Below are 21246 nucleotides of genomic sequence, written 5' to 3' on the forward strand. Positions count from 1 at the left end.
TCCACACTACTGCTATTTTGAAATAACGACTTGGGAATTAGAGTTAATCTTCATAGAAAGCAGGAGTTAGTATTTCAAAAGTACCAGTCTGTTATTTCAAAATAACGGGCATGGTAGTGTGGATGTTTCACTTGTTCTTTTGAAATAATTCCCAAGTGTAGAACATGGCAAATTAGTATGTGTCTCTTAGGTTGCGATTTTCAGAGGGAGGGTGTGATGGGGTGCCACGGCCCCGCACTTTAAAGGCCCTTGTGACAGACCGTCAAGGCCCCGCACTTTAAAAGTTCCCAAGCCAGCCCTGAATAGAGGGCAGCAAGCGGGAGTGAGCACATGCGCGGCGTGCTCAGACGCTGCCAAACAGATGGGAGGAAGGGAGATGAGAACCATGCCAGCTCTGAAAGGGGTGCAGTGAGAGAGAGAACAGGGGTGCAGAGTGCCCCACAGTGACCAATCCGTGGAGGGGGAGAACGTCCGGGGTGATATCGGCTCTGCCTCACGCGGAAAGGGGACAGGCGGTAGCCAGGAGAAAAGGTGGGCAGGTAGGAAGGGAGGGGGACCCGACCTCAACACAGGAACTTTGAAGGAGGAGGTAGGCGAATTAGTGTGGCCCGAGAGGCCTGGAACAATAGGTAAGGAGGGGAGAGGAAGCAGCCCAGAGCAGGGCATACATAAAACCCGTGGGAAGCCCCACCAGCTGGACCAGACCGGGAATGGTCTCAGTCCTTAGGAATTGTCTTTTAACTTAAGCTGTAAAGTCTCACACTTTTAGCCCTGGAGGTCCCTGTGTCAATCAAGATGGTGGTCATTGCAAAGTCATAGCAGAAATAGTTTAAATAATCCACTAACATTGGAGGCATCAAATCCATAACATACACGAAATCTTACACAAAGGGAAAATGTTGTCAACTCTCAACATTTTATTGTGCTTCCTACTATATTTGATGTTTTCATAAAGCCCCAACCTTTGGAATATTGTGAATACATGGGAAATACAGCTTTTTTGTTTGTTTGTTTTAGTTTGTAGCCCTCAGTGTTGTGGAGAAAAACTTGAAAATCACAAACATCAAAATTCCTTAAAAATGAAAGCAAACACAAAGAACTTGTTTGTTTGTTTGTTTGTTTGTTTGGTAATTTATCATTTTGCATACTTGTTGCATACTTATGATTGTGTAGGATTGGTAGTACTTAAGGAATCTCCCTCTCTTTTTTTTGAAGGCGTGGGGGAGGTAGTGTAATGTCTGATTCCACCATAAAAATTAGGATAGTTTTCACTTAAAGGGTGTCATAATCAAGGAGCCAAAGACAGACAGTATCCATTGGACCATTCTTGTTCACAAGTAAGCTGTCATAGTGGCTTTTAGTTAATGCCAAGTGTATTTTAGTGTGTGTTCCCAGACATACAATACTTTGACTTCCCATTTTCAGGTAGCATGCACTAGTTTCTTTGTATCAGAAGGGATAAACACTTCCTAACACTTGTTGCCTGTGACATCTAATACATTTCATTTTCACGTTGACAAAATTCATAAATGCATTTCAGACTATTACTTAACAGCTCATTATAACAGGCATATTTCACCTGGCAATTCTCAATGCACCAGGCCTGAACAAAATGATAAACACAAGTAGTAGTGGATATGATTAGATGATATGTTTAAAAACATTTTGAAACTGAAAGGTACAGAAAACAGTTTATTTAACCTTACAATAAATTCAGCAAAATATAATACCTCAGAATTTTTTGTTTTAACCTGAACTTCCTTTTCAAGTTTATAAAAGACTGCAACATATTTGACAATGATATGGACACAACAGAGCCATTTGCTATGTTTTATTTTCTATAATCTGGTTAAACGTAGCATGCAAGTAATTGAATAAAAATACTTGTATATAGGATTTACTGTGAAATAACAATTCTACTGGTAGCAGACAAAAACCTCTCCATGAAAGTATACAGGTAACTTTGACAAAAACAACAGCAAACAATTTTAAAAACCTGAAAAATGTTCTCATTTCTTCATAATCTTTCATGTCTCATTAATGTCTTATTGAAATGGGCTCTGAAAATATATTTTCATAAAATTTTATCATATTTATATTGCTAACTTGTATTATGTTGTTCTTTTGAAATTTCTAAAACTAGATCTAAGGCATGAATAATTTAGAATATTAATGTTGATGATGGTGAATATTCAACATGCACAGTTCAGCCCTAAATTACCATTCTGTACTCTGCCAAAAACACACCTGACTTCCATGAGAACCTGAGCACAACTGCATACACCAATGTGTGTGTGCATGTATGTGAACGTACATAGATTTCGACAATCATGATCATATCCTTCCAACTTGAAAGCCAGATTTGGGGGTAAGGGTGGTGCTGAATTGGGTCCTTTTGTGTTTCCTAAAATAAACAATTGAAACTACTTGTAAAACTATGCACAAACATGATTTGTTAGGATCACCAGGTTCATGCTAAATATTACAAACAGAATAGATAATATTCAACTTGCCTTTTGTTAAGGCAGCCTAATTTTAAAGAGTTATGTTGGTGTAAATCTGCAGTATATTTATGGCCCTTAGGAGGAAATCAGAGACTCATTACTCCAGTGAGACATCAGCAGCTACACGGAGACAGTTGTACATTTCCTGTGGCAGGTCAGATCGAGTAAGATTATTTCCATCCAAACGCAAATGTTTGATCTTGGAATAGGTTAGTGGTCCAACAACCTTACAAAAGCTGCTCAGTGGGAACTCTGAAATGCAAAATAATGATAATAATTAATTGTAATAGCAGTCTACATGACACAATAGTCTGAAACTATGACTAATGCAGAGGAGTCTCTGAGGGCTTGAATACAATGGGCTGCATATTTAGTTGGAGTAAAGTGGTAGTTCCCTTTACTTTCGTGGAGTACCATGGATTTACATTAGATGAGGAGCTCACTCTTAGTTGCTGGCTTTTCAAAGGAGTTTAGATCTAGATTATTCAAATCCTCTGCACTTACAATAGGTGCCAGATTTTAAATGGAGTCTACTCACATTTAGACTCTTAAATTAGTGGCCACATTTTCAAAAGAGCTCAGTACCCAGTTGGCAGGTGTGTTGGAAGGAAGGCATTTACTAAATTGTAAGAGAGCTATAAAGCAAATGTTACATGGCATAAATATGAAGAGAGACATAAATGTGGTAAAAAGAAACTAGGCCTATGCTGGCAGATGGATGCAGGCCAATGGGCCTCTATATTAGGAATTATCTTTTAAATATCTTATTTTTATTTTGAAAATTCCATCCTAGGCCTTATTTCAGGCTAATGCTCTCCACCCTTAAGTCACGTAGGAAAACTGATGCACCTTGTAGATAAATAAAAAAATGTTTCTTGATGAAGTATTAAAGAAGAGAAAGATCTGAACATATGGTAGATGATATCTCCATTTGGACTTTAAGGAGACTCCTTGAGCATGCTCATTAGAATCTTCTATAGTTATTGGCAATTGGTCTTGATAAACCCAACATATGAGTACTTATGTGGCAGATCTTTACTTTAGTAAGGCTTTTGATAGCATCCCACATGACCTTATAAAGAAATTAGGAAAATATAACCTAGATGGAATTGGTATAAAGTAGGTTTATAAGTGATTCATGGTGAAGCTGGAAGGGCATATTGAGCATATCCATCAGGGATTGGTCCTGGATCTGGTTTTCTTTACTATTTTCATCAATTATATAGATCAGTGATGGACAACCCATGGCCCATACACTCCCTGACTGCTCCCCCTCCTCCATGCACTTCTTGCGTTTCAGTGCTCCACACTTTCTACTCCTCCTCCTCCCTCCCAGTACTTTAGGGGCACCATGAATCTGCTGAATCAAGCTCCATCCCCGCTCCTCCCTCTTCCCCCTAGAGCTTGAAGGCCTTGAATCAGTTGTTTGTGGCTGTTCACACTCTGGGAGGGACTGGGAGCTGTGGGGACAGAGAATGAATCAGAAGATTCATGGTGCTCTGAAAGTACTGGGAGGGAGGAGGAGATGTAGGAGGTGTAGGGCTCCAGTGACCCCAATGCATGAGAGACACATGGAAGAGGAAGGCAGAGAGAGGGTGCCTGGGTCACAGGTTGCCCATCACTGCAGTCCACTGAGAAGATGGAGGGCCACTCATGCAGCCCACTCACTAGTCTTGGTTGCCCATTGCTGATGTAGATAGTGGGATCCAGAGTACAACTTATAAAGTCTGCAGATGATACCAGCCTGGGAGGGGTTGCAAGTGCTTTGGAGAATAGGATTAAAGTTCAGAATTATCTGGACAAACTGGAGAAAAGATTTGAAGTAAATAGGATGAAATTCAACAAGGACAAATGAAAAGGGAGGTACAATCAATTGCACACATACAAAATGGGAAATGACTGCATGGGAAGAAGGACTATGGAAAGGTTTCTGTGAATCACAAACTAGATGAGTCAACAGTGTACCACTTTTGCAAAACAAAGGAAGCATTATTCTGGGATGTATTAGCAGGAATGTTGTAAGGAAGACACGCGAAGTAATTCTTCCATGGTACTCCATGTTGATAAGGCCTCAACTGGAAAACTGAGTCCAGTTCTGGGTGTTACGTTTCAGGAAAGATGTGAATAAATTGGAGACCATCCAGAGGAGAGGAACAAAATGATTAAATGTCTAGAAAACATGACCTGTGAGGAAAGACTCAAAACAACAACCACAACATGGATTTATTTAGTCTAGAGAAGAGAAGACTGAGGTGGGAATATAACATTTTTTCAAATACATAAAGATTGTGACAAGATGGTGAAAAATTGTTGTCCTTAACTTCTGAGATAGGTTGGACAAGCAACAAGGGGATTAATTTATAGCAAAAGAGCTTTAGGTTGGAAGTTATTTTAAAAAATCTTATCTGTCAGGGCAGTTAAGCACTACGGAGGTTGTGGAATTTCCATCACAGGAGGTTTTGAAGAGCAATTTCGACAAACACCTGTCAGGAAAGGTCCAGTTGTTAATCCTGTCTTGAGTGCAATGGACTAGACTGTCCTGTTGAGGATCCTTCAAGCCCTATACTTTTCTAATTCTATGAGCTGATTCCAATTTCTTCCCAATATGATTTGTCTGTTTCAGCAAAAACAACAAGGAGCCCTATGGCATCTTAAAGACTAACACATTTATTTGGGCATAAGTTTTCATTTGTCAGAGGCATGAAGTGGAAGGGATACACACACACACACACACACACACACACACACATATGCAACGGTATTACATTCCATATGCAGAGGACAAGTGCTAACGAGGTCAATTCAATTATCGTGGATGTGGCCCATTTCTAACAATTGATGAGAAGGTGAGAATACTAAAAGAGGGAAAAAACACTGATTTTTACTTTGCTCTTCCATTCTGCTTTTGTAACCAACACACCTGCTGGATGCCATATACTGTCCTATCTAGTGGCACTAATAACTCTTACAGAGAGAATAATGGGCCTATTCTATAGCTTTAGCTAATTCTGTAGCTTGCTTTTAGTTCATGTGCTAGAGACTCATACGCTAACCTCCAGAGGATGCAAGATCAGTTCCACTTGTCAGCATTACACTTTGACTGCAGTTAATACATCAGGACTTCCAACAGGGCAATCAAAACTGGGGCAAATCCAGCCACTTCTCTGAAAGAACCTTTGGCAGTGGAATGAGTGCAGTTATCTGCGTGCAGAAGGGATTGGATGTGTTGTGTTATGCAGGGAACCTGCCCTACTTCCTACCCAAAGGGAGTCAGGGCCCAGGAAAGGAACCACAGTCTATTCTAGACAGGGAGCATGCTAACATCTTTTCATGGCTTGTGAGAGAAGATTCCTCCCTGCATCTGCACAGGACCTTTTCTAGATTTGCACCTATTAATAGAATATATAATATACAAAACCTCTCAAGAGTCTCTATTCATTTACCACATACTAGAATTTAAAGGCTAATCATGTCTGCCTACTTCCTGCTTCCCAGCTGTTGCACCAACTGGAACTGAGATGGACCCAAGGAGCTAACTAGCCCTCTGAGGTTACATCTACACTGCACACTTATTTTGAAGTAAGGTATTCCGGACGAAATACTCTGAAATGGCTTATTTCGAAGCAGCACATCTACACTACAGGAAAGCCTCAAAATTAGTCTAAAACAGGCCTCCCTAATGTGGATATGCTTCCTCAGTTTAAAGCCCCAGGAAGCACTGGGGAATAATTACTTTGAATGTCCCTGGAAAGGAACTATTTCAAAATAGCAGCAGTGGAGAGTCCACACTATAACTACTCTGAAATAGCTATTTCGGAATAGGCATTATTCCTCATGGAATGAGGTTTACAGAAGTCAGAATAAGCCGTCAGTTATTTCAAAATAATGGAATTGCTGTGTAGATGCTCACATTGTTATTTTGAAATAACAGATGTTATTCCGAAATAACGTTGCTGTGTAGGTGCACCCTGACTGTACTTAAAAACTTGACTTAACTGGCCTAATTTAAATAGGAAAATCCCTACTGAAGCAACCTTGCTAAAAATAAGGTATGTAAACTTACAAGGTTCGATCCTAGGCTGCAATGAGTTTAAGAACTGGAGGGAACAAAGGTGCCTCTATGGCTAAGCCTTCAGTGATTCTATGTTAATTGGGAGACCTAGCTACTAAATTATACCAGCCAAAATATCCAGGTTGGGCTTTGCTCCACTGTCCTGGGATCAATGAAATTTATTGCACTCAATTGTAATCTCAGAATGCTGAACTCCTTGCCCACTCCTTTCCTACAAAGTAGTCTAGCCTGCTCTATGCAGTGATGTGGGGATATGTCTATTTAGATTAGATTCACCCAGTGTTGCTTGGGTCCTAAACTCAATTATTTTTTTGTTTTTGGAAAATAAAATGAAAATGTACATGCTTCATTGAAATCATTGCTCTGGGGTGGGGTTGAGGGTGAGGGGTTAAGTATGCAGGTTGCCCTTGGGAAAGAGGACTACTGGAGTAGGTTGAGGCCATGTGAGAAGCACCTTTCTATGGCTGCTGCAGCTCTAGTGGACATAGCTGAGGGAAGGGAGCATGTTCTCCATCTGGAGCAGGCAAAGGTTCGTCTGCCCTCTATGCAGCCAGAGTGAATACAATAACTACTGGAAAAAGTTGTGACTATTACATGAGAATAGCTCCTCTCGACTTCCTTGGAGCAAACTGTGCACTTTCCCCTTGCTCCCTGATGAATTGGAACAACCAGCAGCAGTGCTCCTGAATTAGGAGGAGGGACTTCAGCCTTTCTTCCTCCCTACAGGGCACTAGGAGGGTTGGGAGGTTCAGGGCTGGGGCAGTCCCAGGCAGCAGGGGAACTTACCTCTAGCCTTCCCCTTTCACCTTCCTGGTGATGCTGTCTCTTTTCTATATGGTTTTATGCATCTCCATATGAATGGGGGAGCTTCAGACCCTCCCAAAGGGGAGCGAGGCTCAGGCTTGAGACAATCCCAGATGAGGGCCACCCCCAGATAGCTCTTTTCACCTGCCTGATGATTCTCTTTTCTGTCTTATTTTAGGAGAAGCAATCCCATTCCAGACATTTCCTATTTTCCTGCCACAACCAAACCCTTACCTTGCTTTAAGTTATGATAAAGAGGAAGTGATATACCAAATTTGGTGGTCCTAGAACTTACCGTTCGGGAAGAGTTCTTGAACACACAAACACATAGGCTACGTCTAGACTGGCCCCTTCTCCGGAAGAGGCATGCAAAGCAGGCAAGTCAGAATAGGGAAATCCGCGGGGGATTTAAATATCCCCCGCGGGATTTAAATAAACATGGCCGCCGCTTTTTTTCCGGCTTGGGGAAAAGCCGGAAAAGAGCGTCTAGACTGGCGCGATCCTCCGGAATAAAGCCCTTTTCCGGAGGATCTCTTATTCCTACTTGCAAGGAATAAGAGATCCTCCGGAAAAGGGCTTTATTCCGGAGGATCGCGCCAGTCTAGACGCTCTTTTCCGGCTTTTCCCCAAGCCGGAAAAAAAGCGGCGGCCATGTTTATTTAAATCCCGCGGGGGATATTTAAATCCCCCGCGGATTTCCCTATTCTGACTTGCCTGCTTTGCATGCCTCTTCCGGAGAAGGGGCCAGTCTAGACGTAGCCATAGACACATGGACAGACAGACAAACTCTCTCAAATATATATAGAAGCCCACCAGCTCTTAACAGACTACTTTGTTTTGATATGGGATTCTTATATGCTTTAGGCTTCTGCAGCAGACAGTGCAAAGTGACCTAAGCAAGGCCTCAAGACACTAATGCTGATAAATGTTTCATTTTCATTCTGGCAATATATCGAGAATTTCCATACAAAATTATTCTCTCTCTCTCTCTAGCAGCTCTGTTGCCACGTCTCATCTTGGCAAATCACAGACATGGAATTGAAGTTATTATTCAGAGTTTAGAAGATTTAAAGCACTGTTAAGTTGTTATGTATTAGTAGTATTATTTGTACGCTGTCACACCCAGCATTACAGTTTGCTGCTAGGCCCAGGCCCAATTACCGTACATGGAACAGGTGAACTCTGAGGAAAAAATGACATCTAATACAGACATTGTCTGATGATTGCTAAATATGACTCAGAAACTGGAGGACACTAGAAAAAGTGCCTTAACATGAATAGATTTATGTTTCAAATGGGTAGCCTTGTTAGTCAGTATCTATAAAAATAACAAGGAGTCCTGTGGTACATGCATCTGACAAAGTGGTTTTTACCCATGAAAGCTTATGCCCAAATAAATCTGTCAGTCTTTAAAATGCTTCAGGAAGTTGTTTTTGTAGATTTATGTTGGGTCTCAAAACAGTGATTTTTTGAAAAAATACATAAGCACGGTCCATCAGTTTTTTACTAATACTTTAGGGGTAGATCATCAAGGCTCTCTTATGCAAGGCTCTCTTTCACTATCTACCTGTATCATGGTCAGCAGTGTGCACAGGCAGGCTCTGCAAGGCCCAGTTGACCAAGATGAATACACAACTCTCATTGTCTTCACTGGGAGCTTTGAGTGGTTGGCATTTCTGAAAATTGGGGCCTTTTGATTGAATACCTAACCACTATAGGCCCAAATTTCTGAAGAACTGATACTCACAACTGTAGAGCGGGCTTCATGGATTGAGAACTGGAGATGCAAGCACAACTGAAAGCTGATCTTGCTTGGATTTAGTTGCTCCACTAGGATGCATCTACACTGCACCGTTATTTTGAGATAATAAGCATTATTTAGAAATGACAATGTGAGCATCTACACAGACATTCTGTTATTTCAAAATAACGACCGGCTTATTCTGAAATCTGTGAAACTTATTCTACGAGGAATAACACCTATTCCGAAATAGCTATTTCGAAATAAGACATGTATAGATGCTCCACTGTTGCTATTTCGAAATAGCTCCTCACCAGGATCATTCTAAATTATTCCTCCCGAGTGCCTCCTGGGGCTCTAAATAGAGATAGCACATCTACATTAGGGAAGCCTGCTCAGACTAATTTTGAGGCTTCCATGCAGGGTAGACTTGCTATTTCAAAAAAACGGTTTCGGAATAACTATTCCGGAATAACTTCTTTTGAAATAGCTGTGCTGTAGACATACACCTAAGATGCTAATCTCTGAAAATGATGGCCTTAGTCTTTTGATTAGTAATTCATAGGAAATGCACAATTCTATGCCAAAATGGAGACCTGATCATGAAAATTTTACAGCAATATCTATGCGGAATTGAAAAGAGCCTACAGAAGTTACTCTGAGCAATGTAAACTCAATGAATGTTAACTTAGATACCCAGTAATGACCATTTAAATATCAACATTCCTATGTGAAGTAGTTAACAAAGGAGATAAAAAACCATAGATCTCCACAATTTCAGCTCAGTTCAAAACAAGGTTAACTCCTCTGTCCAAAGAAAATTGGCTGAAAATGGAAAAATACAAAACTGATAAAGAATATATATATTTAATACTTGGAGGAGACTGAGGGGGAAAATAATCAAAGAGAAGAAACCTTTTTAACATTTTGTTTTTGTCTCTCTTTGTTTCTCCTTGACCAGTTAAAGCTAGTGAACCTGGGGGATAATATACTGAGCTTCCATGGAAGTGTCAATATCTAGGGATCTCTTGTGGCCGAGGCAAAGAGTTGCATTAATTGTATTACACAATGTGTTAAAATATGCAAATATGACTCACTGTTAATTTGGTTGACTTGGAGGTAGAAGTTTTCTAGATTTTCATTGACTGTTGGAATGGTCTTCAGCATGTTAAAGGAGAGATCCAACTCAACTAGGGAGGAGATATTAAAAACGTTGCCTGGTATTCCAGCATCTGTCAAACGATTGTGAGACAGACGTAAATATTGCAGAGCCTTAAAACCTTGGAAGTACTCGTCAGGAATGTTGTTGATCTGGTTGTTGTCAAAATACAGCATGAGTAAAGCATGCGGCAGTCCTTTTGGTAGCTTTGTAAGTTGATTGAAGCTCAAGTCAAGATATAAAAGTGACTTCAGGCTTTTAAAAGCTCCAGAAAGAGAGTCTGTTTTCAGCTGGTTGTTCTGTAGGTGAAGGACAGTCAGGTTCACTAGCCCCTCCAATACATTGGGGCTGATTTTTGTGATCTTGTTGTGACTAAGTTGCAGGTCATCCATAGTATTGGGAAGTGGTCCAACAGCTTCAACCAAATTGTTATAATTTATATGTAATTTCTTTAAACTCTTTAGTTTGGAGAAGACTCTTCCCTTAATTTTTGAATTTTCCAAATTATTGTGATCTAGGATCAGCCACTGCAGGTCTGTTACATTATCAAATGCATTCTCTTCAATGCCCTCAATCATATTGTTTCGGACATAAAGATATTTTATTCCAGGAGGTACAATTGGGAGGCTTTTCAATTTGAGGTCATCACAATACATTGCTGATGGATAATTTTCAGGACAATTACATTCTGGGGCACAGATCGCTGAAGATGGCCCTTCCATTGAATGAATGTAAGGGTAATCTGAGTCTGGAAAATATCCCACATCGTAGTCGTATTGGCAGAAAATACCACTAATCAATACCAAAAAGAAAGGTAGGGAGCTTAGATGCATCTTTGCAAAGTGGCTTGTCCCTGTATGGTAGGAGGAAAAAAGTTACAATTTTGAATTTATTTTCCTTGATATTATTTTTAATTTTACCATATAAAATTATCCATAAAACTGATAAGGAAGATAGAGTTAATTAAAGTTGTTAATTTATGAATTTGTCAATTAGGATTGTTATTGTTTCCATAACATGAACTTGAAGGTTTTCCTGTCATATTAAATTTGTGAAGAGAGCTTTAAAAGTTGGTAAATCTGATATGACAAGTAGTTAGAAATTAGAGAATAGGATAAGCAATTACCTACATTTTACTTTAACCACTGCATAGAAAGTATCTGTAGTGGACCAATGACATTTGATAATAACATAATACATTTATAATGTCTTATTTTGGGATGTGAATGAAAAATAAGGGCATGTGACTTTCAAATGAAATAATTTGGTGGTAAACTCCATGATCAGCTAACACATTTTAGCCTCAGTAAGTTATAGATTGAGAAAACTCATCAACCTGTACAAAAATGCTCATCATGAAATAAACTGTTTACCAGCTATTGTGAAGGTGGTTGGATGGATTAGAAAGGTACATAACAGGGGGAAAGTGGAGAGCTATGAGTAGAAGGAATCAAAGAAAAAGAGAGGATGAGTCTACTTGGTCTTTACTATGGTGTTGATGGTTTTGTTAGGTGATCTCAGTTAACATGAGGAGAGAAGGAAAGACGGGGAAATGTGAAAACAGGAATGGAATACTTCCTGCTTAAATTCTCCTTTCCCTTTTTCTCTTATCCGTTTTTTTTTTTAAGACTGGCAGGTGAGTTCGGTCACACTCATGTGCAGTTATTTGATGACGTAGCTAAATTTTCAGGATTGTAGTGAGTAATATTCAAAGGAAGGTTCTTCCATTGAACTTTAATTGGGTCCATTGTTATTACTAATTAAATACAAGAAAGTTGCTGCGTATTTAAATAACTTCCATTGATCTGACTTAAACTGAGAGCATCCAGGAAGTTCCAAGTTAAGACTTACATCTCACTATATAATTATTTGTTTAAAATAGCTATTGTTTCATCAGTCTTCTTTGATAATCTCTTAAATGTTTTCTTTTATGAGTAGGAAACTTATATACAAATCCACATAATGTTTGGAAGGTCCAGAAGAGTAGCTGGCACTGAAAATATCTATCTATCTATCTATCTATCTATCTATCTATCTATCTATCTATCTATCTATCTATCTATCTATCTATCTATCTATCTATCTATCTATCTATCCCAACACTGAATAAATTGGTTATATACTAATGTAAATGGCCTTGCAAATTCTAAATGTTCAAACTTAAATAAAATGAATATGACAAATAAACAGCGCAACTTGTTTTAAACAACCAATCAAGGGTCCAATAAGCCACTTGCTTAACATAGGTGGTATTCAGATCCAGATGAAGCAAAATTGTTCCCATTGCACTTGGGAATGCTTTGATGTGGTCTTGAGCCAGGAAACTGCTTAATATGGGTGGTTTCCTGTAACTTTTAACTGCTTAGTGTTTTAACATATTTATATAAGTAATATATATACACATACAGTCCTACTACCAAGTCACACAGTGGGTCAGACCCACATCTGGTGTAAATAATTGTAGCACCATTGAAGTCAGCAAACTGGGTGATTCATACCAGCAGCAAATCTGGCCCTGTGTTTTTAACTGCAGTTGAGAATGAGATGGAAAGCAGTAAAAATTAGTTCAAACTCAAAGTAAACTTTAAATTGTCCTCTTGTTCCCAAGTAATTCCAGAACATACCCATATGCAATTTGGTATACATATTAGCATCAGACATGGAACTAAAATCCATGGAAAACTCCAGCAGAACAAGGTGAACAATTTTTTTATTTTATTATTTATCTCGTGAGAGTACATTTGTAGCTATACAATGTTGAGAACTCCTGCGGTGCTTACAATTTAATTAAGAACAGTGTATTTGCCTTCAGTTTATTTTCCTATTTTTGTTGGCTGGCTAAAAGTCATGTTATATTCCAGTGGGCTAATAATTCTTGAACTGAAACATCACCAAGAAGTTCTTGTTAATCTATCTTCTGACAAAATGTGAAAGTTTTTAAGGTGGTGTTACAGTATTTCCAATCAATTAATTTAAGTTTTTTCAGTTATGCCTTATTATGCTAAACTTTTGATCAAGGAGCTCTATTAAGTATCTTTAATTCGGCATTTATCCAATCAAGATTACCTAATTAAACACAGAACGGTAGACCTGTCACTGGGGAGATTTTCAAATGTGAGTTATAAGTATGGTTTTATTTGTCTGTTAGCCACTATTGTCTGAGAGCACACTAAATCAAATGCAAAATATGTTGCAGATCCCTTGCCAGTGTAAATGGGCACAGCTTCAGTGAAGTCAATGCAACTTCACTGATTTACATCAGCTGAAAATCTGGCCCCTTCTCTGTAAACACATTCAGGATGGGAGGTCTTACTATTTTCCTATAAGCATGGTAAGTCAGAGCTATGACCAGAAATTTGAACTGGTACTCTTCAGCCTTCCAGTAATATTCTCTGAGTAAAGGCCTATTAATATAGGAGCACAAATATTCTACTTTAACTGTATATTTCATTGCTTTTCTGGTTTTAATTTGTACTTTTAATGGTTCTTAGTTGCTTTTCCCCCTTGGTTTCATATACAGGACTCTTGCTTCAAATAACATGCAATATTAAATACGATGCAGAAGACCAGAAACAGTGTTAGGATTTACACTAAATGTTAAAAATTAGGTGGCATATGATTCATATGAATGTGTGTATTTGTTTAAAATTAATATGGTGTGTGGGTATACAAGAATCTTCCACAATAAAGTAAATATTATGTAGAACAATTATCTTGTTTAGTGCCAGGTTCTTAATGTTTGGATCTAAAAAGTGCCCTTATCAAAAAATGTAAAAAATGTGATCATATATATACTTATGAACTATATGATTCTTAATTATAAGATCAGGGTATATGCTGAAAATATTTTTTGAATGAATTATTTTTCATTTTTTAAAAAGTTTCATTGTAAAATACCTGAGCACACAGTAGGGAAACTGCTCAGCAAATACAGGCAATGATAATTGCATCCCAGCAAACTTCAAAAAACCTCACTAGAGTGGAATAGATGCAATGGCAAAATCTCTTTAAAATATTTTGAAACTTGATTATATTAATTATATTGTTTGCTTCTTATGAAAACAATGTAGTATCTTCTATATTAAAATGTGATTTGGAAATATCCATTTCACTCTGTTAGCTATGATGTGTAAAAGGAAATTAAAATATTTAATTGGAGATTCGACAAATTTAAATGGTAACAATTAAAATAGCAAACTATAGCATTTTCCTTTCATCAACAGCCATATGAATGATTTAAATGTTCATATATTCATCCTTCTGTTTAAATTGTATAGTAATGATATAACATATCAAGAGGACTGTTAAGGTGTTGTTATGAACAAATACCTGGAGGGCTATTTGAAATGAGTGGAATTTTTAAATTCTCCTTTTGCTCTGTATGAAATTTCTCTTCCCAAATATTGTACAAAATGTTCACCACTAATGCATGCAACATGAGGTTATTTTAAGCAAACAGTGAAATCAATACACTAAACTGCTGATTTGTGTTCAATTTACAAATTGGCAAACTTGTTCTGACATTTTTCATGTCCTCATTACAGCTACATTTAAATAGCTGAGCATTATAGTTAAAATATGCAAGGGCACTTACCTTACTGCCTTGAAGCTGCTTTCTTTAATTCCCAGAGCAGATGCAATAAGGGACTGAATCGACCAATATATGCTGTAAACAGTGTCAGGAGGTAACTGGTTGCCAGATCCTCTGTGATACAAGAGCTAAAAAAAAACCCCCAAAAAACAAGAATAAAAAAAACACAACCTCAAACCAAAAAAACCCTAGTCACGCTGTTCTCTGAAGCTGCTATGTCATCATGATGATCTTGTGGTGTGGTATGTACAAATGCTGCTCCCTAATGAAGTGCAGGTGGACAGTGTATACTGTACAAGGACAACCCATCTGCAGTCCTTATGGAATAGAGAAAAGATAAGTGTTTCATAAACCTGAGAAAGTTTAGACTATGAACCACAGCCTTACATAAGGAATGTTAGTATTCTAAGTGAAAAATACTTTAAATAAAATACAAATTACACACAGACCTTTCCTGTCTCCCAATTTATTTTATACCACTGGGCATGATTTAACAAATAACATTCAAACCTCAATGTAGTTTTATGTCTTAAGGAAAGTCATTCACTTATTTTTGCCTTGTTTTTCTTTCTGTTACATTATGTCCATCATAATGTAATAAAAGTTTCAACTAAGGAAAAGAATCAAAGATGAAAATACACCAAGATTTTTGTTAGAGTGCTATACTATGTATCTATCTCCAGCATATTTTAAGCAGATATTGTCTCCAAATATTTTTTTTCTATATACACAGTAATTTACTAGCTTTGGGAATTTTTTTTGGTGATCTAATCGATCAAATATATATATATGTTTCATAATAAAAATGCCCCATAAAGACTTTTTTGCAGTTGTAAATTCACTTTAGACATATGTTCCTTTTTGCTTTTCAAAACACTGCTACCCTTCATAATCTGTAACCACTCAGCTATGCGTTGTCTGGTTCTTATTTCATGGATATCATTCAAGAATGCATCCTAAAGCTTGGATGAGAATGTTGGTTTTAGTTGGACAATCCCAAAAGATAATGTAATAAAGAAAATCATTGGCAGAACTGTAATTGTTCATTTTGGGTCTTAACATTTCCATAAGAAAACCCAAGACACCTAAACTGTGTGTTGATGTGTTTATGGGATGTAAACCCTTTTCAAAGAGTTCATTTGTTTCCCCCTCACACAAATGTGTCTATGGATAGGATAGACAAAGCATATTGAAAAGTTCTGTGATAGAATGTTTCATGCTGGTCAGATATGAAATAAGTACACTTGAATTTTGTCATCTCTTTGAATTTTATTAAGAAGGTGATTGTTTTGTTTGCTATCACTTTTTTTAAAAAAAGTGATTTTGTTCAGAATTTTCATCTGTCATCCATGTGTTGTACTTAGTGTTCAGTGCAAAACTGTCCTTTATGTCAATATAGGGGAGTAAGGAAACTACCCATATTACAGGTTGTAAACCAGCGGGTATGTCTAAACTATGGGAGTTTTTTTCAAAAGAGGAGATGCTAATTCCGCAGGAATTTGCATATCTTCTTCCAATCGCTTTTTCAAAAGCGTGTCTTTCAAAAGTGAAAGTAGTCTGGATGCATTCTATTCGGAAAAAAAACCTTTTTCGAAAAACCACGTAAAATCTCCTTTTTTTAGGAAGAACTTTTTTTCAAAAAAGGTTTTTTTTTAAAAAAAAACCCACACCCAGACTACTTTCACTTTTGAAAGACCCACTTTTGAAAAAGCGATCAGAAGAAGATATGCAAATTCCCATGGGAATTTGCATATCCTCTTTCGAAAAACACACACACGTAGTTTAAACGTACCAAGTGTGAGGCAGGGGTGGGGTTAATTTTAACCCTTTTGGAGCCACTACAGGTTGAGACTCTCTAGTCTGGCACTGTCTAGTCTGGCATGGTTTTAGTTAACAAATGTCTACTTATCATGGAGTGGGCAAGTTTCCTGTGGGCCCATAAAGTTTGTTTACAGCCACCATCCTTGGCGCTCAGTGTCTTGTGCTGTTATTTAGCTCTAATTTACTCCTAAATGTCTTCTAAGAGCCTAGTAAGCAGTAGAAGTGTTGGTAATGCTGCTAGACAATATTGACTTCACATGGCCCAGCCAATTCTCTGTTTTGTCGCCAATCAAGTCCTGAGGGTACCAGACTAGAGAGGTTCAACCTGTACTCTCACTTTTGCACAGGAAGCGGACAGGGTCCTGACTCTGTCCCAGACTTGCAGGCCCCTTCATTTGTGAGCCTCAGTGTTAGGGGAAGTAATCTTTAGTGGGAACGTAGAACTAATGTATAGTCTCTGAGATCTACACTAGGGAGTTATTTGGAAATAACTTCCCTTGTCTCAAAATAACAAGCAGAGCGTTCACACTACCAAGCCCATTATTTAGAAATAATGGGCTGGTTATCTTGAAATAATAACTCCTGCTTTCCAAGAATAATAACACTTATTTAGAAATAGTTATTTTGAAATAGCAGTAGTATGGATGCTCCACTGCTGCTATTTTGAAATAACTACTCCCAGAGTCATTAAAGTAATCAAACTCATTTTTTGAAGAGTAACGTTAGTTTGAACTAAGGGGTTTGATTCAAATTAACACAGCCCAGAGCGCACTTCCTGATTTGAATCAGCTGGCGAGCGGAATAGCGCATGGGCGAGATTATGCTAATGAAGCATGGGATATTTAAATCCCCGCTTTATTAGTAATTTTGGTCGCCTACATTTGCATCCCTATCTTGAGATAGGGAGCAAGTGTAGATGTACCCCAAGTCAAAGTAGCACATCCACATTAAGGCAGACTGCCTCAGATTAATTTTGAGGTTTCCCTGAAGTGTGGACACGCTATTACAAAATAGTTATTTCAGGAGATATTATTTTGGAATAAGTTATTTTGAAATAATTCCCTAGTATAGACATGCCCTGAGTCACAGCTCAGTACCTGCTTTTGCTCCTGGGGCAAACTGTGTAGCTAAGATGACTGAAGCACCAGTATAACCACTGTCAGATCAATGAAGAATTCTTCCATCAACCTAGTTACTGCTTCTCTAGATGGTAGATTTACTACAGTGACAAAAAATATCTTTTCATTACTGAAGCACGAGTCTAAACTTCAGCAGTGCAGCAGAAGTTCCACGGCTCTGCTGCTGTAGCATTTGTAATGTAGACCATCTACTTGAGGAAAAGAAGTTGGTCCAGCATCTGCTTTTACTTCCATCCATTTCATAGGGGTTTGCAGTATATATTCCTTTCACTCATTTTTATTTCATGAGACCAATGGGTAAAAGACTTTTTGTCTAGTCTACTTTTTCCTCAACACTGTAAATGTCTATACATTTTCTCTTCATTTACTCTATTCAAACCTCCTTCCCTGCCATGTCTTTCTGTTTGAGGGTGGCTGCATGAGATCCCATGGAATCTGCCAGTGGAATCTGAGTATTGAAGACAATGGAGCTACATCCCTTCAATCCTTGTATGCCATTGTGTTACATTTTGCCTTCTTCACCTGTCAATCTTCCATTTTGCCAGCTTCTTTTTCACATCCCCTTCTTCACACCTCCTTCCATGCTGCTCCAATGTATTCTGTCCTTTGTGTCTTGTATAAATCGGAGCATATTATCAGCACTCAGTAACAATCCTTTCTGTTACATTAAAAGTATGGAAACAGTAGGCATTTTTCACTCATCTTGAATTAAATACTGTGGGGCAATTTCTGTGCTTTGCTACATATGTGCAACTTCCATTGAAGTCAATGTAACATTAACATTGCTTGTTTTGATTGTTCTGCTACTTTTGCTGCTGCAAAGAGAACTGAAATCTCCGTTAAAACACGCTGGCTATGCCACAGGCATAGGCAATTTAAGATAAGTGCTCTTTGTAGTGCATATTGTAAGTTACTGAAAAGGCACAAGATTTTCTTAACCACCAGTGTATGGTGAATGAAGAAAAAATAGCATTGGCTCAAGCCTTCAATAATAATTAGCTGTGTGTTTTTTCTGAAGCCCTGCAACATTTTAAATATATTAGTTAATGCTGACTCATACCAAATCAGTTCCACTAAAAACAACCCAGTTCCAGATCCTTGGTGTTGCAGACACTCATTATTTTCCAACTAAAAGCTTTTATCCTGTTATTTTGTTTGTCCAATATTTCCCCTACACTTACATTTCAATGGAAAATATTGGGGTGCATACTATGAGAATTATAGGGTTTGCGGTGATCAAATTTTTTTCCTTTCCTTCTCCTAAAAAGGAAATAGTGGCTTTGGAGGCTTATAAAAATGGTAATACCGGTGCTACACCCTAGTAACAGACCCCAAGACATTTTTTATTTGTCTGGATTTTTGTTTCCGAGGTTCTGAAAAATGAAACACAGCTTTGTGATGCGTCATATCTGACAGCGTTTAGAAGTTGGTAAACATTTACTTCTTCCAGTGGAAGGGAGAAAAAGTAGGATGACTCATTGCTTGAGTCTGTACATACTGACTCTGAAGCAGGCATCTACCATCTAGTTGAGAGAGTTTGTCTGTTTGTTCAAGAACTCTTTCTAAATAGTCAGAGGTAGGCCCACCAAATTTGGTATACACCTTCCTTTTATCCTAACTTAAAGCAATGTAAGACTTTGGGTTTGCCAGGAAAATGGGATGTGCATGGAATGGGATTGCTTTTCAGAAAACTATACAGAAAAGAGACAGAATCACTGGAAAGGTGAAAGAATCTTCCTCTGGCCAGGATTGTGCCCACTCTGAGCGTTCCACCCCCTAGATCTTCTTGAGGGAGGGCAGGGATGCTGAAACTTGTTCCCCCAGATTCATATGGGCACATTGCTGTTCTTTCATCAGGAAGCAAGGGGAAAGTGCACAGTTTGCTGCATTCCTCACTCTGGCTGCAGAGGGCAGATAAACCTCGACCTGCCGCAGATGTAGGATACACATCCCTCCCTGTCTGTGCCTGCAAGAGGTGCAGCTATCATGAAGAAATGGTTCTTACCTGGCTCTAAGCTGCGATGATGAGATAGTGCTGGGGTAGTCCTCTCTCCCCTGGGCAGCCTGCTTACTGAACTCCTCAGCCGCAGGCCCACCCCAGAACAATGATTTCATTTTCATTTTAATGTCCAAAAACCAAAAATGAATGGTGGTGGGAGGGTTGAAACTTCTGACCATCCCTATGTATAGTGTGAAAGTCTGAGGAAGAAGGGCCTTCACATATGAGAGGCAATTTAATGGTAAAGCTCAAGATTCCGTTTTTTCCTCTTTATTTTGTATGCCTAAATTGTCTTTTGCTGTTTAATGATGTCAGATGCTATATGTGTCTATGCTGAGATTCTAATTTATATATGCACATTTCTAAATTTGCCATAAATCATGTTCTCATTTACTCTTTTCTAAGATGCTCCAAGTTCTTTGACCACAGGTACAGAACATACTGAATTTGTTACATTAACATTGAACAGAACTGATATCTGTATGGAGTATTCCATTATCACACTCCTAAGATGCAGCAAATCGAATACTCTTACCTGAAAGCCATAGGAAATGTAAGGGATGTTTGTCATTCTGATTTTTTATTCCTGTATTAATACAAATATCACATGGATGTTTGTGTTATATAGGCTGTTGTTATGTCATCTTACTAACATACTTGTGCAGCAGGCTCAAGAGGTATACTTTATTAGTTAATTTAAAATTAGCTCTTAATAAAGGACTTTATAAATATGTGTACAGCATATATAAGTATAAACGTATTCCAAAGCAAAGCAAAAGGAAAAAATCAAAAGCATTTTCATATTAAAACTAAGATCTGTGGCTAGATGTAGGTTTGTGGGATTGTGAGGCAGTAACTGTAGTTTTCATCATACAAGCTGACAAAACTTATTTATTTCTATATTACTATTGGTATGCAGCATGGTTTACAGAAATAGTACAGAGCCCTTCCCTGAAGGTCTTAAAATAGAAAGTAAACAGATAAAATGAAACAAGTAGCCAGTGGGTGATTATGCAGACAACAGTGAGTGGAAAGGAAGTTGCTTTTGAATGTTAGCTTTAATACATATCTTTTGCTTATTCTTCAGTAGCAGAATCTTGTACACAACCACAAACCATTTCATAGAATCCAGCTCTTCTTCTCACCATTGGTCCCGTATGAAAATCCACAACTTCCCCCAAGATAATTTACTGTCCATTTGGCCTAGTAGCTGAACAGGAGGATCTTAATCATCCATGTATATTGCAACAGCACCCGGAGGCCTCATTTGAGATCAGAGCCCATTCTGTTAAGTATGTCATAAGCACAGAGTAAGAAGAAGGTCCTACCACAAAAAAGAATGGGGACTGTGATGGAGTGGACTAGGCTCTGAGGCTCTGTGTTGCAGTCCTCATGGCTCTGCCACACACTACCCCA

At 38.3% G+C, this 21246-nt stretch overlaps 1 protein-coding gene across 1 annotated transcript; it reads right to left on the reverse strand.

The window, feature by feature from the left end:
• Nucleotides 1-1029: 1029 nt before the first annotated feature.
• On the reverse strand, nucleotides 1030-15135 carry LUM (lumican). Its single transcript, XM_006131072.5, has 3 exons — nucleotides 14875-15135; nucleotides 10219-11133; nucleotides 1030-2756 (listed from the first exon to the last, which is right to left on the reverse strand). The coding sequence occupies exons 2-3, from the start codon at nucleotides 11111-11113 to the stop codon at nucleotides 2602-2604; spliced, it is 1050 nt and encodes a 349-aa protein (XP_006131134.1). The 5' UTR covers nucleotides 11114-11133; nucleotides 14875-15135; the 3' UTR covers nucleotides 1030-2601.
• Nucleotides 15136-21246: the final 6111 nt, after the last annotated feature.

Source organism: Pelodiscus sinensis, chromosome 1 (genome assembly GCF_052426305.1).
Source record: "Pelodiscus sinensis isolate ZL-2025 chromosome 1, ASM5242630v1, whole genome shotgun sequence".
NCBI lineage: Eukaryota > Metazoa > Chordata > Testudines > Trionychidae > Pelodiscus > Pelodiscus sinensis.